The sequence below is a fragment of the Argentina anserina genome, chromosome 1, assembly GCF_933775445.1.
Source record: "Argentina anserina chromosome 1, drPotAnse1.1, whole genome shotgun sequence".
Lineage (NCBI taxonomy): Eukaryota > Viridiplantae > Streptophyta > Magnoliopsida > Rosales > Rosaceae > Argentina > Argentina anserina.
The window spans coordinates 5431048-5455102 of NC_065872.1; the positions used below are offsets into that span (position 1 = coordinate 5431048).

The 24055-nt window shown below is 38.8% G+C and overlaps 4 protein-coding genes across 5 annotated transcripts; all 4 read right to left on the reverse strand.

Annotated features, from left to right (window-relative positions):
* Positions 1 to 85: 85 nt before the first annotated feature.
* On the reverse strand, positions 86 to 8265 carry LOC126792504 (alpha-mannosidase). 2 transcript variants are annotated; one of them, XM_050519014.1, is made up of 29 exons: positions 7270 to 8265; positions 7094 to 7177; positions 6913 to 7001; positions 6638 to 6812; positions 6086 to 6205; positions 5907 to 5990; positions 5748 to 5819; positions 5520 to 5633; positions 5327 to 5427; positions 5150 to 5243; positions 4742 to 4909; positions 4549 to 4638; positions 4335 to 4400; positions 4199 to 4255; positions 3905 to 4124; positions 3532 to 3668; positions 3182 to 3238; positions 3022 to 3081; positions 2613 to 2684; positions 2310 to 2357; positions 2005 to 2124; positions 1741 to 1806; positions 1474 to 1586; positions 1301 to 1388; positions 1074 to 1184; positions 898 to 993; positions 781 to 828; positions 608 to 676; positions 86 to 525 (listed from the first exon to the last, which is right to left on the reverse strand). In XM_050519014.1, the coding sequence occupies exons 1-29, from the start codon at positions 7477 to 7479 to the stop codon at positions 340 to 342; spliced, it is 3015 nt and encodes a 1004-aa protein (XP_050374971.1). In that variant the 5' UTR covers positions 7480 to 8265; the 3' UTR covers positions 86 to 339. The 2 variants fall into 2 exon arrangements, with proteins under 2 accessions (XP_050374971.1, XP_050374901.1); XM_050518944.1 differs by having other exon boundaries at positions 3022 to 3084.
* A 344-nt stretch (positions 8266 to 8609) lies between these two features.
* Positions 8610 to 12778, reverse strand: LOC126793143 (26S proteasome non-ATPase regulatory subunit 4 homolog). Its single transcript, XM_050519621.1, has 10 exons — positions 12650 to 12778; positions 12386 to 12499; positions 11992 to 12097; positions 11608 to 11722; positions 11311 to 11517; positions 10645 to 10957; positions 10303 to 10429; positions 9893 to 9996; positions 9726 to 9794; positions 8610 to 9021 (listed from the first exon to the last, which is right to left on the reverse strand). Exons 1-10 carry the CDS (start codon positions 12659 to 12661, stop codon positions 8971 to 8973), a joined length of 1218 nt encoding a protein of 405 aa, XP_050375578.1. The 5' UTR covers positions 12662 to 12778; the 3' UTR covers positions 8610 to 8970.
* A 783-nt stretch (positions 12779 to 13561) lies between these two features.
* Positions 13562 to 16659, reverse strand: LOC126792742 (MLO-like protein 4). Its single transcript, XM_050519248.1, has 14 exons — positions 16538 to 16659; positions 16382 to 16439; positions 16050 to 16279; positions 15830 to 15946; positions 15678 to 15738; positions 15500 to 15594; positions 15282 to 15356; positions 15026 to 15111; positions 14850 to 14899; positions 14723 to 14763; positions 14449 to 14619; positions 14323 to 14358; positions 14145 to 14212; positions 13562 to 14053 (listed from the first exon to the last, which is right to left on the reverse strand). Exons 1-14 carry the CDS (start codon positions 16655 to 16657, stop codon positions 13573 to 13575), a joined length of 1689 nt encoding a protein of 562 aa, XP_050375205.1. The 5' UTR covers positions 16658 to 16659; the 3' UTR covers positions 13562 to 13572.
* Positions 16660 to 17908: 1249 nt separating this feature from the next.
* LOC126794130 (thiosulfate sulfurtransferase 18) lies at positions 17909 to 19118 on the reverse strand. Its single transcript, XM_050520823.1, has 5 exons — positions 18936 to 19118; positions 18715 to 18794; positions 18543 to 18613; positions 18405 to 18458; positions 17909 to 18245 (listed from the first exon to the last, which is right to left on the reverse strand). Exons 1-5 carry the CDS (start codon positions 19079 to 19081, stop codon positions 18090 to 18092), a joined length of 507 nt encoding a protein of 168 aa, XP_050376780.1. The 5' UTR covers positions 19082 to 19118; the 3' UTR covers positions 17909 to 18089.
* Between the last annotated feature and the right edge of the window lie 4937 nt (positions 19119 to 24055).

The following is a 24055-nucleotide window of genomic DNA, read 5'->3' on the forward strand; positions in this document are numbered from 1 at the left end:
GCCGGTAGCATTTGGGCCAAATCCTCTTAGAAATAACATGAAACTTTGTACTTGGATTAGATTATCATGAGGGATCCTATTATGAGACCATCAGTAATTGTATTTGATTCATCTGCAGAAGATTGTTGTTGCTTCTTGCATTACAAAGAAAAAGAAACTCATGAGCACACCTAAACCTATATTTTTTTTTCCTTCGATTTTCGATCACTTTGTGAGTGAATAATTTTGTTGGCATGGAGAATAATGATACACCTGATCAACTCAATATGTTGCCCTCAATACATGACATACTTAATATGGAACCGTTGCTGCTTTATAGTGTTGTAATATAACGCCTACCTAAAATGTCAAGACGAAAGTACGTATCTCCATGGGACCAAGCTCAACAACAAGAGTTGAACTATCGACAGGGCGGCCTCTTACTGGTGTAGGTTCTTCGCCTGCACTCTCGACTTTCCATGTCATCTTCATCATCTCTGACTTCTCTTGGTTTGCTGACAAGCTCATTTCTTTCAACTCCTTTATCTGAAGGTTCAAGCACCAACAGACTAAGTTAAAAATCACCAACAGGATGACTACTTCTTATTATACATCCACATATACATACCGTTTTTCCTGATAGCATTTTCTTCAGTTCAACTTTGGCCAATGTTGAATATTGAGGAGTTTCATCAGCCTAATTAAATCAATATGATGAAAGAAATGAATGCAAATTAGGAAATAGAAGTTATATTAACAGTTGAGATCATGGAACATTATTAATTGGCTCATTTTGATTACCTCATATAGATGTGCTAGACGAAGAAGCAAATTTCCACCATCCAACTCCTGCAAAAGGTAAGGTGTGTGAGAGACAAACTTTAGAACTTAATATATTCTACAGCGGTCTACAGTCACCTGAAGAGTAATCAAAGCAACATTGGGGGGCAAGCTGTAACTCAAATCCATGACAGTTCCGTTTGTCAAATGAGATGCAGTCCAATTCTCCAAGTTCTGAACAGGCCATTAAATTATAAGAACAACTGTGATGATGCTTTGGCAGTCATCGATCTGTAATCATGATCAAGCCATACCTCATGGGTGAAAGCTAGAAGAAGTGGAGAGTAAACTTCCTGTCCAGTTGTTCGACGCCATCGGGCACCATCTCCAACCTGGTTTACGCTCATATAATAGTTTCCTCGAACCTGAAACAACAAAAAACAGGATCATGAGAAAACGATGGCAAAAACAATCTCTGCAATACTCGTGAAAGAAAGAAACTATATACAATTCCAAGGCTTGTTGGTCTGTAACATTATACCGTTAGTCCTTCACATGTATTATTGCTGATGCACACTGTTTCATCAAGGGCTTCACCCACCCCTCTACCATCATCAACCAGTAGACGTCTGAAGTTTATAACAAGAAGAATTAGATTATGAATAAAGGAATTACTTGGTCAGAAATGCTGATAACAATGGGTCAAAATCGAACCTATGTAGCATCAGCTCTACTTGGCCATCTTGAATGCTGGATCCTCCAGTGGCGCGATCAACCAAGACTGAGAACTCAGATTTGTTATCCGAAGTAAATATCCCAAGGTTCAGCTGAAAAGGAAGATGCCCACCAGTTAAAAAAGAAATGCTAGGCATACAATTAGTGTTAAATATAGTGGAACATGTTGGAACATCAGTCCATTCTTAGCTAGTTGTAGTGTACGTGTGTTTGCGTATTTCATGCTCATTAGTGTTAAGAAATTACTGGATAGTAGTTTCCTGCAACAGGCTGATTAACCGAAAGGTTCCAGTCTGCTCTATAATCTCGAACCTGCAAAAGCAGTAAAACCATGATTAAAGCAACACATTTAGGAGTCAACAAAACACATCAAAAATGATATTGAAGTATAGTTGGCCCAAATTTTGCCGACCAAATTGTCTAAACAATGGTTAACCAAAAACATATATTCATCATCTATAACTTCATGTTCGTACTTGTATTGAATGAGAAACTCATTAGTGGAGTTACCCTTTCTATGAAATCCCTCCCATTGGAATCGGTATAAAACACCTTGTTTGTCTCCATATTTGCTGTCATTCGTGTGATGACCTCTTTACCAACACCATCATCTGTAGGAATTGGACCAATCTTCAAAATAAAATTATGTCAGAGCTCAAGAATTTATTCTAGGAATAAAAAATGTATTGCTTCGTTCAGCATATAGAGCATTCACCATTCTTATGAAAGATGGGTGAACAGTCAGATTTCAAAAGAAAGGAATGATAATCTATTTTCATTACATAAAAATTGAGAGTATTAGGTATAATACTTACAGTATATTCAACTTCAGCATGCTCTTTGTTTCTGTAGAGTCTGGTGACCTAGTCGCAATAAAAGCTTTCATTTAGTCAATGGGGTAAACCCAATATATCTAAAATGCTGACGCAGCACACTCTATGTCCACAATTTATAAATCGAACATCATTTCCACTTTCTGCATTGTTATTACCAAATGATGCAAGTCTAGCTTGTTGATGGATGTAGAAGCTCACTTGAGAATTATAAATTAGTTGTTTAAGGATCTAAGATATTAAAAACAGTTCCACCCCAGAAAGTTATTTGACAATATGCCAAACCTGATAGATCCATGAACTGAACTCTTGGCGAATCTCATCGAATAGTGGTCCGCGAAAGACCTTCAAGGATACCTGTAAAACCGATATAACCATTTTATAATTTATAGTGACAAAAAATCAATAAAGAACTCTATTTTCCTGTTATAGTTTTAAGCATTCCTAATGATGTTGGTAAACAGGTTATGTTGGCAGAAACATGCTAAAGCACACTAATTCACCATGAATCACATATGAACATAAAATAAAGAAGATGCAGACAAAACTAAAAATTGGAATATGAGATAAAGCGGATCGAAAAAGAAGAAAGATACAAGAACTGAACAAAAATATTAAGAATTGTCTTATATACCCAAATTCCAAGTGAATTAAAGCTTACAAAGTACATAATAATATGCAAAAGAAGGCTTACAGATCTTGAGACAACAGTTGGAGGGGCACCATTAGGCCGGAATATATATGCACCTGATGCCTGCTTCAGTGATCATAAAATTTCATATGTTAGTTTAGGATGCACTTCGTTGACTTGAATTACATGATTAAGTATCATAATTCTAGCAGAGGTTGGAGACCTGGCCATCAGTGCTTGAACCGTACCAAAGGTAGCTTTGCTGTATTGGTACATCAACCTGGCAGTATATGATGATTAAATAAACACAACCAAATCCACCCATCTTTCATGCAGTATATATATATAAGCCTACAGTAAGTTAATGTTGTAGAACTATGAAACATGCGTAGGAGGAAAACCATTTAGCAGTACACAGCAGAAGAAGTAAAGGACAAGAAGAAAATGAGCTTCTAAATCATGTACAGTATGTAAAGCAGAGCGGCAGCCTAGGAAACCCTACAAGTATATCTACCATAAGGAATTAGATTGATTGTGCAACGGTATTTATTGTTTGAGACTGAAAACACTTACTCCTGTTTTAGAGTTATACATCCGCTTGAGTTGTCCTGAAGCAACAGAAAATGACATCTTCAGGTCTCCAGGTCCAATTTCAATGGTCTCACTCTGTGGACTGTCCTTCACAGCGAGAAGTCCAACTCTTATTTTCCCTACCAAAAAGTTTGGAATTCATATGTAAGGACAAATATATGTAACTACGTATAGCCATATTATGCTATAATTTACTAGCAGAACATTAGATCATAACTTAAATCCCATTGTAACAAAACTGCACACTACAAGATAGATAGGAAAATAATAATCACAATAAAAATAAATAGATAAAAGGCCAAATGACAACTTGAGAATTGCCAAGGCCAAGATGGAGAAAGGAATGCACATCTACCTTTGGTAGCTCCTTTGGAGATGAAGTATGTGTCCCAACCAAGTGGTGGCACAGATGCTTGAAAGATTAGCCAGTACTTGGGAGTCTGTTTTGATGACTGTCCCAAGTAGGCTTCTGTATAAAAAGTTCTTAGATTGCTTGTAACATCATCCATGCTTGCATATTGTGTCTCAAGTATGTTTCCCGAGGAATCTCGAACAACAAGGTTAGCATCATTAACCTGATTAAAACTTTCACTCTCAAACCAATAAGAAAGGAAACTAAAACAAAATTTTGTTGAAAAATCATACTCACAGGTATCCTAACAATCTCAGTGCGACTCCATCCAAGAGCATTATATGCCACAACAACCTGAAATTTACATCTAGACAGAATGAATGAAAGTAAATAATTCCAGTCTATTATCCATTTAGAGTGAGATAGAGAGTACCAAGCTCTTTCCTGCTGGAATATCTTCCTCTGTTGGAGGGCAGTAACTGATATTTAGTAGTCGACACTGTTTAAGAAAAACAAGAGGGTGGTAAATCGACATAGACCAGAAGTAACCAGGATTCCTAAATGATTTAAAGTTTTAAAATTCGTTAGTGTATCTAGAATTTTGGCACCAATTGATCCAATGTGCCATAACCACTATGAAGTGTCACCTGGCTAAAAGCAACTGCAGGCTCTTTACATTGATCTCCAGATTGATTTGTAGTTAGGCACGACAGAGCGGAACTGACAACAGCTTCTGCCTAGAAAATAACATTCTGTTATATAGTGCCTACAACGAGAAATAACTATGCCAGAGACAAAGCCAAAATCAGAATGAACAAATCTAGAGACATAGTAGGCAACCTCGGAGACACCAATTGACAGGCGCTTTACATAATCATTTGTTGTATGTTGCTTAGCAGTGCCGGTGACAGCATCATGGTGCTGTGCAATTCCTAGCGCATCTCCAAGTGAAAAGGTATTTGAACCATTTGCTTTCTTTCCAACCAGAAATTCTAGTTCTCTTGCAGCCTTTGTATGCAAATAGAAAATTACAGTTACCAGTTAAGACTGATACACCACTTGGCAAATGATACAAGGATCGGAGTAGATCCTCTTCATGCAAATAGTATCCTAAAGGATTTTTCCATTTCTAACGGTAATTACAATGTGAAGGCAAGTTGCACTTAAAACTGATGGCATGCATTACAAAAATGAGGGAGAAAGACATTGTCATGAATGACTATCATGTTACAGGAGACATTGCCATACCAAATAATATCCGCTCAGTGATCGAATATATCTTTTCAAACCTGGGCGACTAGTAAAATAACCGGTCCAATAAGCATTTATCTGATCTGCATACCTATCATTGGCAAACAATACATATATATTATTAGTCAGTAAATACTGTTCGATAAAAGAGGCCAAGAAGAGACTGATACTCACGGAAAATAATCCTCAGTTTTCAATGGCCATGACTGATTTGCTGCATGTTTAGCATCAGTGTAGATAGATGGTGTAGAATACAAGGCATTAACTCGGCCATCCTGAAAAATTTACTCAATGAAAATCATGTATCATCATTCTTTATCTGACAAAAGCCACAAATATTAGAATGAGCTTGATGACTAAACTCCACCTTATTGACATAGTGAATTAACTTGTCCATTTGTTTGAACCAAGATTCAGCATATTGGTACTGGAAGTCATCTCCCATTGTCCACATCATGTGATTTGTCCGAGTCACATTTGCCTGTATATGGAGATCATTCAGTCTTCACCATAAACTGGGAGGAGCATTTGAAACTCACAAATCCGAGCAAAAAAGATAACACTAGAAATGAAACTTTAAGCAGCAACGAGTTACTTGGGTGATTGCAGCAGCAATAAAATCACTAACGCGCTGTTCAACATTGTAGTCAAATATAAGAGGATTATCCTGCAATTTAGCATTTCATGGATCAGGACAATAGTAAATGTGCAAAAACATCTGTTTGATGGGAAGTTACTCTTTTGAAATGAAAACCTGCACAGGGACGAAGTCATCAAAAACTTCAAATTGGAAACCATCTGGCGGACTATAGTGACGAGGAAAGGCATTGGCAAAAATCTGCAAGATATCGCAGAGAGTTGTATAGTCGGCTCTCAAATGTAGTCTTGGATAAAGAACAAAATAGGTAAGATAACAGGAGTTCTGTTTTTGACCTGAGATGAAGAACCAAAGGTTTTGGATCCACGCCATATAACTTCCAAAGATTTATCTCCCTTTCTCTTCACTCTGTCCTGATAATCAATCCTTGCAAAATGTACAGAATCGAATCCAAGCTGCAGACAAAGTATAAGAACCAAACTATTTCAATTCTTTGGTAAACACAAACAATACAACAAACAGGTTACAAAGTTACTAATCAATCATGATGTAATGACTTGGATATTAAAATCAGAATCTTAATGAAAAAAGATAGAAGATATGCAGAAGAAATTTTCTAGTTATATTTAGTAATTACTACTCTAATGTAATTTCAGAAAAGCATGTATGATTCGCAAAACCACAAAGTTACTAATCAATCATGATGTAATGACTTGGATATTAAAATTCAGAATCTTAATGAAAAAAGATAGAAGATATGCAGAAGAAAAATTCTGGTTATATTTAGTAATTACTACTCTAATGTAATTTCAGAAAAGCATGTATGATTCGCAAAACCAACCAATCAAGAGATGAAGCATTGCTGATTCAATTTGAATATCATATACCTCAGCTCCAAGTAAGTAACCTTGCACAGCAGAATGTCCGAAAGGATCAATTTGCCACCCCGCTCGAGGTGTTTTGTTGAACTGCTGCTTTATAGCATGGTGGCCTAGAGTTGTTTGGTCAATCATGTCTATATAATGGGTTGCTGCCTCATCATGCATGCACCAACCTCCATTTCTACAACACATACACATAAAATGCTTGTATTAGATCACAAGCTGCAAATGCCAACACAATAATACAAGTCAAAAATACCAGCTGATCGCTAGGAACATACACAAACTCTAACTGGCCAACATCTACTATTTTCCGCACTCTTTCTTGAACCACCACATTTTGTGTCAACCACCATCTTTGGAAAAATGCCTAAAATCATACCAAATTCAGTTTGACAACATAGAAAAAACTTGAAAAGCTCTCAACAAATTGCAATGCTAAATTGCTAATCAGTATCTTACCATCTCAGCAAACACAAACTTCCTATTGGGATCACGAACCAACGATTCCACAACAGAGTCCAACGTATTCTCAACACAAGCACCCTACCAAAATCATCAACAACTTCTGCTTAGTCATTACTAATTCAATCACGTTAAAACTATATGCTTATGAACTCGATCAAAGATGGAAGTACCTGAATGCTGTTGTTTGATCCAACATAGTACTGATCAATAGTCTTCAACCAACCAACATCATCATGCGAATGCGCCACCAAATGCACATTCAGCTTTCCTTCCACAACTCCACTCCCAGTCTGATACTTCACAAAAACTCCATCAACACTCCCCACTCCCAACCAGACCACAACAATCGCAACCGCTATAAACGCCGCGAGCTCCAGCATTTTCACACACCAAACGATCAAAAACTGCTGAACGAGTTTAAGGAAGCAGTGATGAATGATGGAGGAGAGACTTGTAAGCACCGCTGTAATGGGGTAGTTTTGGACAGACGAGGACAAAAGGATGACCTCGGTTTCTCCTTTGGCCGGCTCAAGTTTATAACAGAGGAGAGGGGACCGTCCGTACAAGCCACCATATGGGCCTCCATTTGTGACATATCGACTAGCTACCGTCAAACGGTTAAAACTTAAAGTCTCCGTCTCTGAGCTCCACAGGGAATCATATAACTTTTTTAATGCCGGAGTCTGGGACAAGTAAACGTTTTTTCTAATTCACGAGGCGGGTAATTCCAAACTGTAAACTGCAACGTTGTACTATAATTTACAGCTAACCAAGGCAAATACCACGACCCCGATTGTTTCATAGACTCGGGAAAATGAGTACGTAGGATTGGGAAGATGATCTGCAACCATAATCATAATCTCTGTCATTTCAAACAAGTTGCGAGTGCATCTGACTTCAGCTAGATTTGCAGCGCGTAGTGAGCTCAACCATACTCGAGACTAGCTAGACGTCTAAAACGTCACCAAGGACAAGGACATGATCAAGTGGTGATCCGAAAGTCCAAAACCATAATAGTATTGCACTATTACTGCACGTGACGTGATGAAGACATCGAATGGCCACAAATCTGAAATTCTAATTACACACATTTTGTCTGAGAAGAATGCTTGATCCGGTCACAGAATGAGACACCACAAACTCCAAGCCAGAATAACTATAAGATAATGCTTATGATAGAAAAACCAAGTAAATGACAGATTAATAGTTAATTAAGGTAGAAAACATCTAACGTGACAGATTACAGATATGATTTGTTAATACAGTGTAACTTTGATAATCCCAAAATGTGCTTTTGTCACATGAGTAAAAGACTAAAAGATTCCTCATCACCTCACCTTCTCCTTTGTTTCATTCGTTGCTGATATCCCCATAACAAATAGGCATGCTTGTGCAGACGTAATGAAAGATAGAAAACCCAACCCAAATACAAGTCTGATGCCACTATAAAAGTGACGACAACAGTGAGAATAACCATTCAAAGTTTAGCGCGATGAGAAGAACATGAATGTCCGCACTCAATAACTGAAATAATCACCATTAACGACATGTAATAACATTAATTCCATGCAAATGATACATTTAAATATTCAATGGTCCACAATTTTTTTTTACTAGACAGTCTGTTTATCTGAGGGACTCTCAAAGCAAATGATAAAGATCAATGTACTGATGATTTAAAACAGCTTTCTGATCTGCCGAACAAACATTGATCCAAAAAGTCAATCTATAAGCTTAAGGGTCAAAACCAGAGTAGACAGACAAGCACTAAAGAGACTGGGGATGGCAGCCGATTGTAAAATCTTCCATCATAAGTTGGGAATGGAAATGAACTGGATGAATTCGGGAAGGAAAGACGACTTCATCATCCTTCATTTCTCCTCATTTGGTGACTTGTTATCTTCATTCTTCTTTTGTTCAGGCTTTAGAGAAGAAGAAAAAAGAAACTATTTAATTAAAAATTTAATCACCAGCCTTATAAGCAGCAACTATTGGACTGTTGATATCACCAAAACTGTTTATCAGGTACGACTAAATGCCGAGTAGAATGCAGGGCACGTGAGTAAATTTAAAAAGAAAAATCTATTTACAGAATCATGTCGGGCATGCTCAAGCATCCATAGTTCTTTCTTCTGGATGAGGAAAGGTAGTTTAGCCTGTGAGAAAGTAGTCTCACAAGGTGTTTGGTGGCCCATGGTGGCAACCGTCTAGTTCAATTGACAGTATTTCAAGTAGAAAACTTGAGAAACAACTATATGCACACTGGACTGGCTGTGACGTAAACATGGAAAGAAAAAGAAAAATTTACTGAATGCATATATCCTGTATAATTTATGGAAGTAGATGGTCCAGAGAAGTTACACCCACACACAATTGACAACAGATTAAATGCTCTAAAAATACTACTCATTAACATGAAATGTTTTCTAGTGGGAATGCCGAATGCCTACTAAAAATATTTGGGATTAATATAAAAACTTTGGTGCATTTTCATTAACTAAGAAAGAGTTCCAAAGCACATCACAACTAGAATAAGATGTCAACCACAAAAGTAGCACCATTTAAGAAGAAAGCAAGTATGTGCTATTTTCTAGTACTCTTAAAACCTACTAAATTTACTACTCACCTCTGACTGGTTTTGCATAGAAGCAAGCAAGTCTCGTACTGAAGGATCATTTGGGTCAACCCCAGGAAGCTGTAGACATTTAAATATAATGTTATTGAAGGCCAGACGAGATATGCAGGATTTTGTTATGGGAAAGAGTGGAAGATGGAGGATGTTGGCAGACATACCGAGGCAAGGATAGAAGACACAAAAGACTGGTCGGCCAGTAATTTACTCATATCTTTATCGCTAGCAGAATCTTTTTCACCTTCCTGCACAGACATCTGAAGAGCTGCAAAAACCAAATATTAGAAAGGAGGGGCGCGACTGCATGATAAAGAAATAGTAACTTTGATATTGGTAATTTATGTCTGGGGGTTATTTCAAACTAAATCAGGACAGGGTGGAATATTCCAAAACATGTGTTCCACAGGCAAACGGTAAAACATGATTTGCAATGAGTAACCACCTGGACATGCTCAAATAGGCAACGGTTCGAAGCTTCAGAGATATCCTTAACCTTAATCCCAAAGCTAGTCTAATCACTGAGATTCACCAGTTAACGAATGAAGGCGGTTGTACAAAGTTGAGAACTCACCTAAAGCCAACTCAGGATCATCTGCAACTGCCTCAGACATGTCAGTGTCTCGCAAATCATGGCTGGAAGCAGGGTCATCCATGGACATCGCAAGGGCCTGCTGTAGCAGAAGAGCACTGTCATCATCCTGTTGGCAAATTAGAGTCAGTATATTCTTCATGAAACAAAAACAATAGAAACAAGGGCATCTAAAGAACCCCAAGAAAAAGATCAATGAGAAACTCTTGAGTTCTATAATGGAGGAGAACATGATACATTTTTTTATTGTTTCCTCACTACCCTACAAAGTGATACCAAATATAGATTAGAAGAAAAAGAACTACATAAGGAAATGACACTAACCATAAAATCAATACTCTTATTCTCAGCTTCAGATGTTACAGCACTGGCACGCTCTGTCATAGTTGCATCTTGCGAGCTGGATGGTTCTTCCCCTCCTTTCTCCTGTTTGGAAGAATCCTCAGCAGCCCTTTTAGCTGCTGCTTCTTGTCTGGCCCTCTCCTCCTCCATTGATACTCTAAGAGCAAGGGCAAGCTCAGGATCCAGATTGGGATCCACACCAAAATCAAAACCAGAGACACCTCCAGCTGCAGCAGCAACAGCTGATGCTGCAAAACCGCTCCCACCTTCTCCATCGCCAGTGAAGATAGGTGTACTGCAAGAAGATAAAGGAAATATACAAGTCAAGCAAATAAATTTCAAGGTCACCAAAGCCCCATGAACACTGTCTTTAATATTATGTTCTGAATTTTGTAAATGATATAAAAACACCTAGGTTAACAATCTTGCAGTTTTTAGTAACTTTTAAATCAATTTGGATTACTAAGTGCTGATGCGCTACTCACATGAGAGCAACGATTGGAACAACCAAACACAAGATTGTTATGCTTGGGAGTATCACATTTACAGTTCAAGATGTACACCACGAAAGCTTATGCTTCAGGACTATTATGTCTATCTTTTATTCAGACATCAAAACAGAAACTGAGGAAAAGCTTGAACTCTGACCTTATGAGTACATCTGAAAGAGCACCTGAACTAGCCAAAACATGAACAATGTGGCTGTTATTATTGTTCACAGCAGCAAGAAGTGCTTCTAGCTTCTCTTTTTTTTCTTCATCCTCTTCCCCAAAGTTAATGATATCAAGAGCCACACTGTTTTTCTTTAACTTTCTTCCTATCATCTCCAAAGTCTTCTTTTCGTGATTAACAACACTGACAAGCAACAAATAAGTCAGAATGGCAAATATATAACAACTGGCCTAGACTAATGTGAGAACAGAAGCATAACTCAGTATTACTAACCTTCCAGCAAAGACTATAATCCTTTGTTGCTGGTTCTTATTCTGACGATGTTTGAGGGCCAATTGAGCCACCTGAATGCCAGCAGCCAAGTTCATCTCACCACCTATTTCTAAACCTACATTTTCAAACAGAAAGAAAAAATGGATTGCAATGCAGAAAATGAACAAGCGTAAAACGTTGTACTTTCGGCAGTAAAAGAAAGAATCATATCTCCCCTCCAAGTGCAAGAACTACACTTCTACGGAGAACTGAGCTTACTCGAGGCAAAAAAAAAATCAAAAACAATAAAACATTTCAACATTTTCTCGAACAGGGCCTGTGTTTCCTTGGTGTGCCGTGTGCAGTGCATTAAGTAAGAGGCAGTAGTTAAGTAAACAAACTAACCGTGCATGCAAGCCAAAATCTTGCCAAGATCACTAGTAGGAGTAACCAAAACGCGAACACCTTTTCCTGCCATGGTGAGAACACCTACCGTATTCTCCGGATTAGACTGCACCCAACAAGCAAAACTTCAATGCCCATTTCAAATTGCCATTCAAATCAAAACCCTCATACAATCTCATTTCCACACAAAAAAAAAACAACCAAAACACAACCACCAATAACAGCTCCTCTACCTCACTCATACACACTTCACCTCCTCTATCTGAATCCAAATCACTAAAACCCTATAACCTAACAGAAACCCCAAAACCACACAATTCCAAAGCAGCAATCTTGGCAGTAAAAATGAACAATCTGATAGATAAGTAAAGAGTGAAAGGAATAGAGGTAGTACCTGGGTTTTGGCACCGCAAATCAGATTGACGGTGTCGGCCTGAGCTTGAAACCTCGACGGAGCGTAGTCGCCGTTGCGCATCCACTCCGAATTGTCAATGCAGATCATAGTCGCCTGTTCGAAATCACAAAACCACAGAAGGAATCAGTATTTCGGAACCCTAATTTGCGAGAATTGAGAGCAATTAAATTGGGGGAGTTTGAAACTGGAGCAGGGGAGAGTGCAAGGTGGGTGGGAATTAGGGTTTGGAAGGGGGAATCTGACCTCGAGGACCATGGTGGGAGATTTGAGAAGGTCGGAGAAGAAAGATCGAGAGAGATTGAAATGGTGACGGAGAAGAAGAAAGAAATAGAAAGAAAGAGAAGAGCTTTGCTTGCAGAAGAGAGTATTGGGGATCTATCGACTGCGGTGACGAACACCACGTCCCCAGAAATTGACCCAATTATGTGCTAATATTCCGCCGGGTCTGGCCCAGTATCTGGTTGGGCTCAGGCCTGATATTTGGTCATAATTTTTTTTCTATTTTCTTAAAAATTATTTAATTGATTTACATTTTTGGAAAAAAAAATTCTGTCACAATTAACGTTAGGAACTTAGGATAGAGGCCGGGGATGTGTTTTTTTGTGTGTGTGTGGAGATGACAGTTGTTATTCTCGTTCTTCCAATTTTGTGACTATAAGAAACATGTGACATCTCTAAGATTTTGATTATTCTAAACAACCAACAATCCAACATGTCACAACTTATTACAAAAGACACTTGCGGTATATTCTTACTGAATATTAGGAATGTACTTATAAGTAGAAGAGATAGAAGTTTATATTGATTTTATTCGTTGTTTAAAGTTTTAAACATGTTTTGTGGGCTGTAAAAGTTAATTTGCATCTGCTTTTTACATGTCTACATAGTACATACTGATCTAGCTCTTGATGATATGTGGTATGTGGAGTTAGTTTACTCCGGAAAGAGTTCAATGTATACTTTGCTTGGGTGTACTGAATGAAGTTTGCAGCTTGAGCAAGATCAACCATTCACCCATTTTAAAAGTGTAGTGTAGTTACTGCAGAAACAACCTTATAACTTGTTTTCCTATTACTCTTAGTCTAATATTACAAGTCTATTCAAGCAGGTACTCTAGCATTTTAGCCTCTACTGATGCTCCAGAAGGTTGTTGATTGAGACGCAAGTTATCTTTTACTATTATCGTCTTCCTGAAATGAATCATGGTAGTCATCTTCCCCACCTTCTTCATCTTCTTCATAAATGTCATAATCATTCATCAAAGAAGAAAGCGTTTGCGTGCACAGCTCACGCTCTAACTTCTGGTCGCCCTCGCTAACTTGATCTAGCTTCACATTGGACTCTTGATGTGGGGAAGATGGTTTTTGGACCCTGGAGAAGACTGAGCTCCCTTCCATGCTTTTTGAGGAAGAACCATAAATTTTTCTAGAATCTGATGTGACTGCCACTGTTGAAGAAGGTGATGAACTCAACAGACCAGTTTTATTAGATGAAGGACTTTGTCTAGCCTTCACTCTCCTTTTCCATCCATATAGCGAGTGTCTAACATTTTCTGAAACTACAGCTTTCTTGAACCTTGAACCCATTTGTGTGATGATAACATAGAGTGGGAATGTAATGAAACTACACCAGAACTGGGAGACTACCCTGCAACAAATTGATCAATATCTATTGTAAAAATTTATCTTTGGTCAATATTGAACCTTCATTCTTTAGTGAAATGTACTGTTGTACGTACCCAAATGTCAAGCGGATCACGAGGAAAGTACGATTGTCCATGAAACATGAAGGATGTTTAATTTCCCACTGAGAACACAATGTAAAAACAAGCATCATAAGCAATCTTCTGAAAGAGGATTCAGGTCTTAAGTAACATAAGTTGTTTATTCGTGACGTGTAATTAGCTAGGTTCATACCAGAGACCAGAGGAAAGTAGCCATCTCGAATGCATTCTGGAAAAAAAAACAGTAGGAGGTGAGGAAATAGTGGAATACTTCAAAAGTTAAAGAATGGATGTTACATTGGTCCTGATTTACTGATACCTGGAAGGATATCAGTTGTATTAGCCGTAAAAGAAGCCAGGGTCTCTTGAACCAAAAGAGCTCATCCCTTAGTTTAAACTGATGATTTTCCATATATGGACTTACTTCCATGATTTCAACAGCCAATTTTACCACTATCCGATGCAGTTTTGTACCAATAAGCAGGATTAACTGATGTGAGATCAAGAAAGTATGCAAAAAAAAGCTGGTGTTAGTTGGAAAGCCTCAACATTTGGAAACTAATGAGATGGAACATGAAAAATAAATGGCTTACAATAGCTGGAAGGAAGGAAAGCCAAAAGTATAAGTTGCTTCCTGAATGCCACCAGCATTAGTTAATGCTGCTGTCAGATTAACTTCACATTTCACAACTAATGACAGAAACAAGTTTTTCGACTTACCATGAAAATCTAACATAATGCAACATATGGCATATATCCAGAGAGGTATACTGCAAAAAAAAACCATAGAAAGAAATTACTGATTAACTGTTGAGATGTAAAGAAAAAAAAAACAAATTTAGATACGAAATGTTAAAGATAAGTTCAATCATCAAACAGGAGTAAATATGCAACACCTGATACCGACAATATCACGAAATTCTTCCTCCATGCTCCGGATCATATAATTATGGAAATCATATATTAAAGGAAGCTGATGAGTCTACAATAAGGGGGGAAACACAGCAGTCAGCGTTGCAAAGAGTCCCATGATCTTTACTGCCACATCCTTTTGCACTGTGAATTGACTAAAGAAGTTGGAAACAAATAAGAACGGAAAGCAATGTATGACAATTTATTCCAGCAGAAGTTCATTGAGCTGAAAGAACATACAGTGATGAATCCAAAACGCAAAGCCATATAAGAAGGTCGGTTTATAGAACTCCAGAATTGGCGACTGAAACAAAGCTGCAATTGGGGTACCAAAGGTGATGATAGTAGTTCAGATAAAATCAAATCACATACAAGCATATAGCACATAAACCAGGGAAGGTGCTAAATTTTGAGCACAATTATTCCTAAAAAAAAATATCAGGAGGATGTGAGATTACCAGCCAAACAAGAAACTTGTGCTGACTCCATGGATGGGACGCATGGTGAACTATAAATGTCGACAATCTTCTGATCTGCTTACCTTCTGGGTTTTCTGGATACAAGGAAATCAAAATTATAGTCCATGTATAAAAAAGATGAAAAGTTATTCCAAAACGAGAACAATCAATTCTTCACCTTCTAAGCTCTGAATTGCCTTGGCTTTAGCTTCATTTTCCCATGTTCTCCAGCTATAAATCTGTAATAAACTAAATTACTCCCCTAGTTCTCGGTAGATAGGATCCCGGTACCACTAGAAAAAATTTGCTTGATGTTGAGATATGAAGAACCTTAATCATGGCCAGGACAATAGCAAAGATACTGTAAAGAACATGAGTCATGCCAAGCACAAATATCAACCGATGAAGCTGTTCAAGACTTTCTTGAGAAGCAAAGGACTCATGATCCTGAAGATACATTCGAACATATGATAGCTGTATCAACAAAGTTCCCCAACAAAATAACAGCCATTAAAGAATGTTATCGGCAAAGCATGAACAAGTAATCTACCTTAGGACAATAATCATGAAGGTTTTCTTCTACTTCCACTCTAGAAACTGACTTGTTCAGATAGTTGGGACTCGAAGAAAGTACATATTGAGTCTCACTGATCTCTTTCTCCAAAGCACAAGGAAAGAACCTGCTGCTGAAGGCCGGTGACGAAGATTTAACACAAATCTTTGCCACAAAAACAATCCAGTGACCCATCAACAATGACATTAGCCCAAACAGCATGAGTTCTGCTTCAACAACATTGATCAAATTAACATCCAAAGATACAAGTAATTGAAAAAACACCAAAACTTATATTGATATACATGCAAAAAATTACAATTACAGACCTTCTTGAATCTTCTCCAGAGCTGAAAGTATAGACTTCCTTTTAGTCTTATCTAACCACTACATGATGATACAGTAGTCATATATTGTACATATCAAAATCAAGATCAATGAACAAACCGAAAACAAGAATGAAAATTTAACATCAAAGATTGTACCTTTCCAAAATGTTTCAAAGCGCTATGAAAGAAGAACCCAAGTACAACCATGACAGTAATCACAGTAGCCACGGTCCATGTGGGTGTTCCTTCCAAGGATCGACCTTCCCTCTCCACCATTAGTCTTCTGAAACCCAGAAAAGCCCCAAACAAAAACTTTCAGCCTTCTGGTTATTGTCCTGATATATCAGAGCACCAACACTAATGAAGAGGATGAGTGGTTGATAATACTTTGGGTTAGTTTTGTCTATGAGTCAGAGCTAGCTTGCTAGCTATGGCATTCTAATCCATAAATGGCTGCTATAGAGGTGGTGGGTTAGTGCTGTGCTTGAACTCCTAGACCAAACCCATCAGAAAATTTAAGGAAACATGCATGGATGGTCTCGCAATGTGGCCATGGAAATGGGTCCCTCTTGTTACTAACTGACACTGGCATGTTTTGAAGATTTGATCTTGAGTGGCACCATTGTATATGGGAGAGTTTAGAACGTGTATGTGTCTTTCATGTTGAACTTTTCTCAATAGTTGGTCACAGATAATGAACTTGATCTCATTCTAAATTTCTACAAGGGATTTTGCCGGAAAACTCAAAATCGGTGATTCGGTATTAAAATAATGAAACTCGGATGGGAGAGATCGTGTTGTCAGAGTGGCATGGCTGTTAGTTAGGGGTTGTTAGGGCGTGACATAAATTGCTCCCAAGTCGCTGCCTATGAGTATGAAGTAATGAAACTGTTGTAACAGGCTTAAAATTTTTAATCAGGTCGGTTCTAGGGTACATCATTGATGCCATATGTGAGTTCTTTTAGATACATGAGTCATACAAAGAAATTCATTAAGATTGTTTTAGCTGTACATGCGAGAAAGTAACTATGAAATAATCCTTACAAAATAGTTTTGCTCTCGACCTCTCCTCCCAAACCCTAGGGCCGGTGGTTTGTGAGAATGAGTGCCCAATCATGCGGCATGCCTTCCCGGCGTTGTCGTCGAACTAGCAATAATTTCTATAAAGGAAGTATTCACTAAAAATCGCCGTGATTAATGAATAAGTTAGCTTACATGTGAAAGTCAGAAATCTAGAAAGACAATAGGTCATAAAAGGATAAGCTAGAAGTTAAAGACCTCTTCTTGTGGGTAATTGATGAATGGTGACACCTAATGACTACTAATTTTGCAGATTACCTTCACTTGCTATATTAAACATGGTAGCTGACCAGATTGCTTATTCTTCTGGAAGGCGAGTTTATGAATGAAAGTGGCCAAAAGGTAGGTATACATCTACCCTTCAAGCCCACTACAAAGGTCAGTGTACATACTAATTAGATAAAAAGTTAAAAGCACACATCATCTGAGGAAGTAAATTTGAATCTGTAACTGAGGAAAAATCATCTTATGCTGTAATATTTGGAATTGAATAATGTTGAGAATGTTACATTCGTCTTAAGCTATCAAGGTACATACTTTAAATTTTAATCAAGATGAGTAATAATCACTAATTTACCATACTACTACATAGAAAAAGATAAACAAGAATTACTTGCTATCCAACACATTAGAGCTCAGCTTCTGGCTTTTTCTGCTCAACCTCTTCTGGCTTTTTTACAACTTCTGCCTTTTTCAGATCGACATCTTCTGGCTTAACAACAGAAAACCGTTTCTCTGTCCAAGCCAAATAACCTCCTCCCATGTTGCTGAGATGCTTATATCCCTGTCATTAATTTCAGTTTTTCAAGCTTCTAAGAATTTTGGTAAAAAGAAAGGACATATATGAATATGCTGAAGCATAAAGTCTGTTCTGTAAGATCTAAATTCTGGTTAAAAACTTCAAGAATTCACCAAATTTTACATGTAAAAATACATCACTTACAACATTTTGAAGATCAGCAACTGCATATAGGGATCTAAGCCCACTTTGACAACCCTGTTAAAAATGATATCAACAGATCATCAGATACCAGCATAGACTAGCAGAAAACCCATGAAAGTAGAAAGTGCATAAACTTACCACAACAATATGGTCATCTTTGCTGCAAGCAGATGCAACCTCTTTCAAGAAATCTGGATTTTTCACTTTACCTGATGGCGAAAATCACACAAAAGTGTAGAAACTTCATTTATTTCAAGGTGAATAAAACTTATATGATTACTTGAAAGATATGGATAGAGATTACAGCTACCTTCGGGTCTATTGAACATGTAAGGAATATTGTAAATCTTCTCCGCATCAACATACCCTCTCTCGAACTCCTCCACAGTCCTATCAAAAAATAGTATCAATTCAATCAATTTTTTCCTCTAAATAATTAAGACCCATTTTGTTAGTTCCAAGCTCATTATGAAGTCTGATCTTCCCAAAAGTTCACTAATTTAAGTAAAAGTAGAGCCTTTTGGCCTTTACCTAACATCCACATAACCATAGCCAGACTTGATCAGATCCTTGGCTTGTTGAACATCAATAGTCACAACCTCTGATCCAGAACTACAAAATAACACAAGCAGTAGAGCAACAAACCCACAAGGAACTCCAAACCAATAAGCTTTCATCTCAAATATGCAACAACTTTTAAAACTTGACTGAGAAAAAGTCACCTTCCAATGGATCCTATGAAGAAGAATTAGCCTTTTATATGTGCAACTTGGTTTCTATGATCTGGTGGCTGTTTGCTTTGGTTTTCCTGTCCAAACCAGCTGCGGATAGAAACCTATGAAGAAGAATTAGCCTTTTATATGTGCAACTTGGTTTCTATGATCTGGTGGCTGTTTGCTTTGGTTTTCCTGTCCAAACCAGCTGCGGATAGAAAATGTGGGCAGGGAATTCTTACTGCTAAGTTTATAGTGGGTGGTTTTCTATGGGGAAGAGTGACTAGTAGATAATGGAGCTAAACCAAACTGCGTGCATTTCCAGCCATCTGCCGGGGTCAGATGACTTCCTGCCAATAATAGGTGAGAGCCCACCTTTGATGGAAATAAAACCAGAAAGATAAAAATGATTTTTGCTGGAATCAGAATTGTTAGCATTGTTTATTGCTGGTAAAAAGAACACTAATTTGGTAATGCCCTTATGGATTCTAGGTGGCTTCGGATTTATATATATATATATATTTTTTGAAACCTTTATTTATTTATTTAATAAAGGATGAGACAAAAAATTTAACCTTATATGTCTAATAAATTTCATCAAAAAAGATAAATAAAAGCTCAATTCGGCATGTATACACCAACACATGCAAAATCATAGATATAAAAACTCCTAATAAATAGCAAACACTCATCTAATAAACCTTTAATCAAAGACGAGATGAAACTGGTAGCATTGACAGACAGTTATGAGATACTAAGATTTATAAAATTATAGATCTACCATGCACTACCAGAATCTTGGAGTGTCCACATTCATAGAGTTTTTCATAAAGTGAAGGATTTTTGCAGATTAGCACACTAATAATCCATAATCCATCTATATTGTATGATTGCATTAAGAAAGAACATAACTTGAATGTCAGTAACTCAGTATGTGAATTCTTACCTAGTGGAACATCCCATAGCCTTGGAAATGCCAATCAAACCTCGAATGTGCATAGGAACTCCATACCTGGGTCGATACGTCGACCATACCTGCCATACCAAATTGTTTATTGGTCGTTGTATCCTCCCACTCAATGCTGCAACGAAACTCATATTAGGCAGAGACGTTTTTCTACCACAATTATATATTGAACGGTCCAAAATGGGATCTAAAGAAACAGAATATTATGAAGAACAGGACAGAGTTCTGTACAAATATGCAAGTGTAGAAGAATTATGAAATGAATTGGGGCGCGGAAGAAGAATATATGATTGATATCCTCGTAATTACTCATAAATCACTAATTAATTCTGACTAATTATGTAGCAATATGTGCAGTGGTTTTCCTTTTTTGGTCAGGAGAGGAAGAATGGTTTTTCGACGGGTGTTTAAAGATACACCTCCATATTTACTATTTATATCTCATTAATTATTTAAATCATATTTACCTATTTATAAACTCTCATCTTAATTAAAAAAACCTCTTCAATTCACAACATACCTTCATTTTCCATTAAAGCATAATATAGTCTGTGAGTTGAATCAAATTCAATTGAACCTTTGTTGTAGTATAATTGTATATTGTCAAGTTGAAAATGTTGGCATGAATAGTGGCGTGAAACACGCCGTGAAACACGGTCCGTGATTCACGGAGTGAATTCCGGACTAAATCTCGGATAGATAGATTCGTAGATTAGTATATATATAGGTTGATATGTGTATGAAGTATAATCAAGTAATATAACCAATTTATTCCAGTTGGTATCAGAGCGGGTCCCTCTCCAGTCGCGCCTCCAATCTTTCGTGGGCCCGAGTTGGGTGTCACTTTATCATGTCATCGGAGGATTTCCGATTGGATGACCACTAAGTGTCGTTGGTTACTGGACCTTAGTTTCTTTCATCCCAGTATGTGGGATGTTAATCTGTCACGTGCAGACCTAAAAATTAGGTTGCACGTGAGGGGGCGTGTTGGAGAGGAGAGATCTCACATCTAATAAGTGACAAAGAAAATAAAGGTTATAAGTGGGTTGATAATAACCAATTGTACCGAGGCCTTTTGTGATTAAAACCCAACACCTGTGAGGTGGTTAAGTTGGGACAATATCAGTACAGTTGGTCCACAGGCCACGCTTCTCGCTGTTTAACATGGTATCAGAGCCGTGCTCTGTTTTACCTGGGTTTGTTGTTTGCAGTTTTTTGGTGCCAAGCCGCCGAGCTCGCTGCCTTGGAGCACACATCGTGGTATCATCGGCAACGTCACCTCCTTTTTCCTCGGAGCACACACCACTGCAACGTAATCAGTCGGAATAACCGACTATTTCCCGGCGACGTGCAGCTCACCCGAGCTCCAGAAGTCAACACCAACGAGCGCCGCTTTCCTCGTCGCTCCCACTGCTGCGACCTCACCTCCTCGACGCCTCGACGAGCGCCGTTCTCCTCGACACCGACGAGCCGCCTCGACGAGCGCCGTTCTCTTCGACACCGACGACACACCGACGAGCCCATCGACACCGACGAGCCCCTCGACACCGGCGAGCCCCTCGGCGCCTCGACAAAGCTCTGATCTCGTCGCCGTCCCGCTGCTGCAAACCTTTCCACCACCGGCATCTCTTTCCGTCAGCACCGCCGCGTCAAGACCGCCGCATCGCGCTGCCAAAAATCACAGCTTCCGCGCCCGAAACCGACCCGCCCAGATCCGAGAAGCCCGGTCCATTCAACCCGACCCGGTCCACTCAACCCGACCCGGTCCACTCAACTTCTGTCAGTGCATACTCACTGACAGTGCAAGTGCACCGGCGACAGATTGTTCTCTATTTCTCGCATTTTTGCTCTCTAATCCCTGATTTTTACATTATCTCTTTTTTTTCAATGGGTTCTGGACATGAAGCGGAGGGTTCTCAGCTCCCTGATGTTCCGACCTTCGAAGTATCTGTCAAAGGTTCTGACAGCGGTTCATTTGGGGGCGCCAAACTCAACGGAACCAATTTTCGTAAATGGAAACGACTTATGACTGCTCATTTTCGCAGCATGCACAAGATGGGCCATGTCACCGGCGTCACTAAGGCTCCTAGTCCTGAGGATGTTGTTGCCTACAATAAATGGGACGACGATGATGGTCTTGTCATGTCCGTCTTGTGGAAGGCTATGAATGATGAGATAGTTGATATGGTGGAAGTATGTGTTACTGCACAGGCAATATGGGAGACACTAGCCGGCTTATTTACTAATGTCTCTGATTTCATACAGGTTCATGAGTTAATGTGCACAGCTTTGGCAATACATCAAGATGGGCAACCGATGGCACACTATTTCACCAAACTAAAGAATATTTGGGCTGAGATTGATATGAAACGTCCTTGCATGATCAAAAATCAAGAGGATATTGTTTGGTACCAAAAAGAGAAGGAGATTGAACAAGTTCACCATTTCCTAAAAGGTCTCGATGCAAAGCATACCAGTGCAAAAGGCGAATTGCTCCGAATGACCGAACCACCTAGCCTTCTCACCGCTTTCACCTATATCCGAAAGAATGAGTCTCAGCAGGAGAGTAGTCTTCAGGCACCGGCTATCATTTCCAGTCTCACTGTTCATGCTCGTTCTTTGGCACCACCCCTTCCACCAACAGCTTCCGCTCCCCTTCACCGACAGGGACCACCACCAGGCTTCGGGAATCAGCCTCGTCCTCCTTGCTCTTATTGCCATGATTCTAACCATGCTCGTACGACATGTTGGAAATTATATCCACACCTTAGGCCTAAGAGGCCTCATTATCGACCCCAGGCGAAAGCAGCTCTTCAATTAGTTCCGGAACCCGATATCTATGGAGTGGTTGGGCATGATCATCATACTGCTGGAGGAGCACCTACAGTCTCCATCGTTGGTCGCGGTCCAATTGGTATGGCTTTTAATATTTCTCACTCTGTTAGTTTTGATACATGGATTATTGATTCTGGTGCATCTGATCATATGACTTATGACAAATCTTATTTCACCGTATTGTCCCATCCACCCGTACCCTATGTTACTAATGCTAATGGTGAGGCATTCCCCGTGTTAGGGACAGGGTCCGTTCGTATTACTCCCACCATAGAGCTTCACAATGTCCTTTATGTACCTGCTTTATCTCATAATTTGATATGTGTTCCCCAATTGAACGCTGACGCTCAGTGCTCTATGACCTTTTTTCCTATGTATGTAATATTTCAGGATCTTCTCACCGGACGGGCAATTGGTCGGGGGTATCTGAGGGGCCGGTTGTTTCATCTAGGTCTGACATACGCAGGGAAAAAAACAGGGGGACAGTCTCGGACCGCTTTACTCTCCACTTCTGACAAGCTAAGTGAAGTTTGGTTATGGCATCGTCGCTTAGGGCATCCATCTTTTAGTGTTATGAAAAAATATATGCCTACTTTATTTCTTAGTGTGGACGAGTCTTGTTTATGTTGTGAGACATGTGTTTTAGGCAAGAGTCATCGATCTACCTATTCCCCTAGTACTTCTACTAAAAGTTCTCTTCCTTTTGAATTAATTCATTCTGATGTTTGAGGACCCTCTAAAGAGTCTACTATGTCAGGAATGCGTTATTTTGTGTCCTTTATTGATGATTGCACACGTCTTTCCTGGATTGTTCTTCTTAAGAATAAAAATGAGGTGTTTCCAGCCTTTCGTGCCTTCTATGCCAATATCCAAACACAATATAATGCTACCATTCGAGTTCTTCGTTCTGATAATGGGGGGGGGAATATATGAATCATGTCTTTCAGGAGTTCTTTAACGCACACGGGATTGTTCATCAAACAACGTGTCCTTACACACTTGAGCAAAATGGGGTTTCTGAAAGGAAAAATCGTCATTTACTTGATATGGCTCGGTGTATTCTTTTTAGTGCCCACATGCCTAAATACCTTTGGGGTGATGCTGTCATTACTTCCGCCCACCTTATTAATCGTCTT